At 52.4% G+C, this 6,000-nt stretch overlaps 3 protein-coding genes across 3 annotated transcripts in view; 2 read left to right on the top strand and 1 right to left on the bottom strand.

Annotated features, from left to right (window-relative positions):
- LOC134028670 (eukaryotic translation initiation factor 4 gamma 1-like) overlaps positions 1 to 6,000 on the top strand; it is a 124,702-nt gene that overhangs the window by 49,379 nt on the left and 69,323 nt on the right. The gene's annotated exons all lie outside the window — the stretch shown is intronic.
- Positions 1 to 6,000, bottom strand: part of vmp1 (vacuole membrane protein 1) — a 96,935-nt gene that overhangs the window by 76,559 nt on the left and 14,376 nt on the right. The window lies entirely within an intron of this gene.
- LOC134029421 (protein FAM131A-like) lies at positions 1,921 to 4,605 on the top strand (the record flags this gene model as incomplete). Its single annotated transcript, XM_062473517.1, has 2 exons — positions 1,921 to 2,110; positions 3,325 to 4,605. Coding segments are annotated over 2 exons (846 nt in total), but the record flags the coding sequence as incomplete, so codon positions are not given.

The following is a 6,000-nucleotide window of genomic DNA, read 5'->3' as shown; positions in this document are numbered from 1 at the left end:
GGAGAGATACTGAGAGACAGAATGAGAGTCAGAGAGAAGGAGAGATACTGAGAAACAGAATGAAAGTCAGAGAGAAGGAGAGATACTGAGAAACAGAATAGGAGTCAGAGAGAAGGAGAACGAGAGAGAGTGCGTGAGAGAGAAGTGTTAGTCAGAGGCCAGAGAAAGAGAAAAAGACAAAAAAACATTGCTAGAGATAGAGATAGATAGATAGAGAGAGAGAGATAGAAAGAGAGAGAGATAGAGAGAGAGAGGGGAGTTGGTTCCAGTGCAGGTCCAGCAGGGATCCAGGTCTACAGGGGTTACTCTGGAGTTGAGTCGACCAGTCCTGGGAGTCTGAACAGGACTGGGAGCTGAGCCAAGCTCCGAAATACCTGTTTACACACACACACACACACACACACACACACACACACACACACACACACACACACCCCACAGACCCTGGATATCCTGCAGATACTAGAACCATCAGTTAGAGAGCGATGGTGTGTGTACAGCATGCAGGCGTGTGTGTGTACCTGTGCGTGCATGCGTGCGTTTGGGCATGCGCGCGAGCACGTGAGCGTCTGTGATTGTTTGCTTACGTCTGCAGGTGAGATATTGAAGGTTTTCTAAAGGGACAAGGGAGGAGTGGGATGAAACAGAGAGGCAGAGGAAGAGGGAGAGGAAGAGGGAGAGGAAGAGGGAGAGGAAGACAGTGTCTCTTCGTCCGTCAAAAAAAAGTTCGGATCGGGTCCGATTTTATGCGTTTTTCGCATCCATAGCCAGCATTTTGACAGGTTTTTGGACAATTCAGAACCACCGAATGTTTAGGCTGATTGCAAAAAAAACGCATATGAAAATTTCGCACTCAGTGTGCAAAGGCCTTAAAGGCTGAGTTCAGGGTCGAGGTGGGTGGGAGATGAATGGAAGAATCGATCGCTGTGCAAGACAACACATGAATGCAAAACACAGCGCAGCAGAGAAGATCCAGGGAGAGAGAGATGGGGAGAGAGGGGGGGGGAAGAGTGAGCGATAAGGAGAGAGGGAGAAAGGAAGAGAGGAGAAAAGAGATTGAAATGCAAACAAGATGTGCAACGAGAAGAGGAAGGCAAGTGACAGTGAGAGAAAGGGAGCGTGCGGGAAAGCTGATCGAAAAAAGCAATGAGAGGGGAATGGGAGGATCGCAGGGAATACAAAAGAGAAGGGATGAATGAGGGAAGAAGAAAAGAGGTAAAAAAGGCAAGGAATGACAAGTTATATAGCAGAGAGAGAGAGAGAGAGAGAGAGAGAGAGAGAGAGGAATCTAGTCAAGGCTCTGCACCCTCCTTCAGTCAAGAAAGAGAGAGTGTGTGTGTTTGCTGACTGGCTGCTGATGATGATTGAAGGTGATTGGTCAGTAGCTTGGTCAGTAGCTCTAGAACACTGACTCTGTCACATGCTGAGTCACCTTCAGGGAGAAACCAACAGTCACCCTCACTGTGTCCCTTAGGAGTGTGTGTTTGTGTGTGTTTGCGTGTTTGCCTTGTGTGCACATAGCATACCTCTGATATACCTCAACATCCCTGTACAGCTGTGGGTGGTGTTTCACACAGAGAAACGTGGCGCTGCGGTCAGTCGTGAGGTCACTTCCTGATCAGTCGCAAGGTCACTTCCTGCTCAGGGTGTTGAAGTCTTGTCTGGTTCGACCCAGTACAGACTAGTTCAGGTCATTTTGAGGTGTGTCGCAAATCAAAGACCCAAGACGTCAAGATGGGATCACACAAGGACAAGGCTCTTTCTTTGTTACCGTGGCAACCGATGCACGCGCGTGAGCGCGCGACACTTGTGTGTGTGTGTGTATCGGAGCCATGACTGTCACACAAATATTCATGAAGGTTTTTTACTTGTGTGCACATTTGTGTCATGTGCTTGTCTGTTATCTAACCTACTGTGTGTGTGTGTGTGTGTGTGTGTGTGTCTGTTTGTGTCTGTGTGTGTGTGTGTGTGTGTGCAGGTGTGGCAGAACAGTTTGCCATCGCTGAAGCCAAGTTGAGGGCCTGGTCCTCAGTTGACGGAGACGACTCCAATGATGACTCATACGACGAAGACTTCCTGCCTGCTAACGAGCCCACAACACAAAGCACAGGTACACTGGAACACACACACGCTCACACACACACACACACACACACACAGGTGTGCACACACACAGACACACACTTTTAAACATCCAAAAGTGTGCCATGGTTAAATCCTTCTTAAAGCTGTAAACACCTTTTATCGTTCTTCATTTCCTCTTTCTTTTCATCTTCATTCCCTACTCTTTCTCCCCCCTCTTTACTCTCTCTCTTTCTCCCCCCTCTTTCCTCTCTCTCTCCTCTCTTCCTGTTTCCTCTCCTTCTCTCTCCATCTAACCCACCTCTTTCCTTTCTCTCTCCTTCTCCCCCCCCCCCCCTCTCTCTCTCTGCTGGGGAGACTGTCTGTGTCCAGAGCCCTTATTGTCCCAGTGCCCTACTTTCGTCCTCTCAAAACATTTTTTGTTCTCCGGTGCAATTTGATATCCCTCCTGCAACTTTAATATGGTTCCTTTGGTGCAGGCAGGGCGGGGGTGGGGGTGCAATATTGCTATATGAGTCTGTGAGCTGGGTGAGTGCGCTATAAATATACTGTGTGTGTGTGTGTGTGTGTGTGTGTGTGGTGGGGGCTGGGGGGGCTGCAGGGGCTACAGTAACAGTCGACTGCACCAGTATTATATGCTTCTTCACTGTGACTTTCCCTTACTGCTCACTGTGTCCTGCATCCAACACATGACTGAACACAGTAACCAAGTATTACCCAGCCCAAGTATTACCCAGCATTAGATCTTTACTGTGGGCTCACCCTGTAGAAGGTGAACACACTAGCTAGGACCCACTGGGTTCAAATACGAGGGGATAGGGGATGTGCTGTTGGGCCAAAGACCCAACATGATGTGGGGGTCAGATGGCTGAGCGGTTAGGAAGTCGGCTATTAATCAGAAGGTTGTTGGTTCGATTCCCGGCCGTGCAAAATGACGTTGTGTCCTTGGGCAAGGCACTTCACCCTACTTGCCTCGGGGGGGAATGTCCCTGTACTTACTGTAAGTCACTCTGGATAAGAGCGTCTGCTAAATGACTAAATGTAAATGTAATGATGTGGTTTCATCTCTGCTGTCTCTCCAGAAGTCTGTGTGTGTAGACAGGGTGACATAGAACAGCCAGCACGGAGGCAGAGTGAATGAAGCGTGTCGTTACAGGAAGTAATCTCTACCATCTTCACTGTGTCTCCCCCCCTCCCTCCCCCCCCCCTCCCCCCCCCTCCCTCCCTCCCCCCCCCCTCCAGATGTGCCCCCGTATCCCCCCTTCCTGAAGGACTTGATCCACAGCCAGGTGTGCCAGCACCTGGGTCTGCGAGGGCCATGCTGTGAGGGTGGCGGTGAGGGCGTGGTCAGTGGCGACCCCTCCCCCAGCGCTGGCTCCCCCAACACCCTGTGCTCCAGCCTCTGCAGCCTGGACGAACACCACCCCCTGCTGCGCGACCTCGGTCACCGCGGCAACCGTCACCAGGGCCACCACGGTCACCACGGTAACAACGTGGCCGAGCTGGCGGCCAAGATCCTGGCGGTGCTGCAGGGAGGGGAGGAGCTTCTGCTGGCCCGCCTCCAGAGGGCGGGGCCGGGGCAGGGGGGCGGGGACTGTGGGTTCCACAGCGTAGGGGGCGGGGAAGGGAGGGACCGGCCCTGCGGGGGGCAGGACTCGCCGTGTTACTCCGTGTCGTACTCCGACACCTACCTGTCGCCGGGCGAGGACGACGACACCCCCTGCAAGGACTACGAAGGCACCGTGTGCCCGGGCGAAGAAGAGTTCCCCCCCGGCTACGCCACCCGCAGGAAGGTCTCTGATGTGGCCTCCTCCGGAGTGGTCTCCCTGGACGAGGACGAGGAGGATGAGGAGGAGAGGGAGGAGAGGGAGGAGAGGGAGAGAGAGCAGGGCAACTGAGGACTCCTCTCTCCCTGTCTTCTTTCTGTGTGCATCCCTACTGTCTCTCGTCCATCCGGAGGAACTTCTGTTCTGTTCATCGTCCCACCGTCTCCACGATGACGTCTGACACGTCAACCAGTTCGCATGTTTTTCACGACTTGAACTTATCTTACTCCAACGTAAACCATGTGTCCCAGGCCTTACTTGCGACATTTCACCCCCTACCCCCTCCCCGCCTGCCAATTTGATATGTATTGATATATTTTTGTCTTGAGGCGTCCAAACAATCTTTTATATCAGTGAGAATCAGGACAGTTGGACTGTAGTAGGAAAGCCCAGTGATTGGCCGGTGGGTTCACTAAGAAGCCTACTGGTTGATCGGGTTGTTTTGGCGTTCCCATCCCTCAACCAGGAAGTGTGAGACCATTTCAAAATGGACGCCAGCCACTGAGGAGGAATGAACCCAAACAGAAGGACTGACTCTTAAACTCCTGTAATTCCTGTGCATGTGTTTTGCAAGTGCTGAAACTAAAACTGTGGGATGACCCAGTCTTGAGGACGGTTTGTTACTGTCGGCTGTTCCGAGTACGCTCCCCCCCTCCCCGTACCCCCCCTCCCCGTACCCCCACTCCCCGTACCCCCACTCCCCGTACCCCCCCTCCCCGTACCCCCCCTCCCCGTACCCCCCCTCCCCGTACCCCCACTCCCCGTACCCCCACTCCCCGTACCCCCACTCCCCGTACCCCCACTCCCCGTACCCCCCCTCCCCGTACCCCCACTCCCCGTACCCCCACTCCCCGTACCCCCACTCCCCGTACCCCCACTCCCCGTACCCCCCCTCCCCGTACCCCCACTCCCCGTACCCCCACTCCCCGTACCCCCCCTCCCCGTACCCCCTCCCCTTCCTCTGCCCCTCCTAGTGCAAGATATCCCATCCGAGTGCAGGTTGACATTGCATCCTGAAACCTGCCCTGTGACCACACCCCCTCCCACCAACACCCCCACCCCTCCTCCCTTCCTCCCCCGCAGGAGACAGTTACACCCCCCCCTCCCCTCCTCCCCCGCAGGAGACAGTTGCACCCCACCCCTCCCCTCCTTCTCCCCCACAGGAGACTGTTACACCCCCACCCCTCCCCCCTTCTCCCCCGCAGGAGACAGTTACACCACCCACCCCTCCCCTCCCCCGCAGGAGACAGTTGCACCTCCCCACCCCTCCCCTCCTTCTCCCCCGCAGGAGACAGTTACACCCCCCCACCCCTCACCTCCTCCCACAAAGGAGACAGTTACACCCCCCCACCCCTCCCCTCCTCCCCCGCAGGAGACAGTTGCATCCGTCTTGGCATGGCCTGCTGAGTATGCCAAACAACAGTAATATAACCTGTCACTTCAACAGTTATGAGCAAATGCTGGAATGTCTTTAATGAAAGTGACAGGACATATGTATTTTAAAATCAACAAACTTTAAAGGTAAAGGTAAAAATTATGAACATTTGTCACAAAGGATGCGACAAAAATGATATGCTTTTATTGTACTAGTTTTGTATCATTCAACTTGTTGTACTTCTTATGCTGAATATCATTATGATACTCCCAGTCATAATGGCATGCTATAGCAACTGGTTCACATTTTAGTTTCGGTTCTTTGGGTTCCTTCGACGGAACACTGAAGACCATGTGGTCGTCATAAAAAAAACATCAATGATGACAACAAAGGAAAAAAAACTATAGAATGTTCTTGAAGTGTCCCTTTTGGTGAAAGAGATGCTGTTTGGTGAAGACATTGTTGTACAAAGACAGAAACCTTGTTTTTCTGTGAAGAGATGTGAAGTTGCATTGGAGATTTTCTATATTTTTGTATACGTCGTCTTGCTTGGTTCTCTTTGCCTCTGCGGCGTGCTAGTGTCTGTGGTTTTTTGCACGAGGCTAATGTGGCTGTAGATTTCTCCTCTCTTTGTTATCACTGTGTGATATAGTATACTGGGAAAAAACAACAAAACAAATGTGAAAAAAAAAACGTTTTTCTTTTACTTTTTAAAGA

The sequence above is a fragment of the Osmerus eperlanus genome, chromosome 11 (genome assembly GCF_963692335.1).
Source record: "Osmerus eperlanus chromosome 11, fOsmEpe2.1, whole genome shotgun sequence".
NCBI classification, from domain to species: Eukaryota; Metazoa; Chordata; class Actinopteri; order Osmeriformes; family Osmeridae; genus Osmerus; species Osmerus eperlanus.
This window is presented reverse-complemented; position numbering and strand designations above follow the sequence as displayed.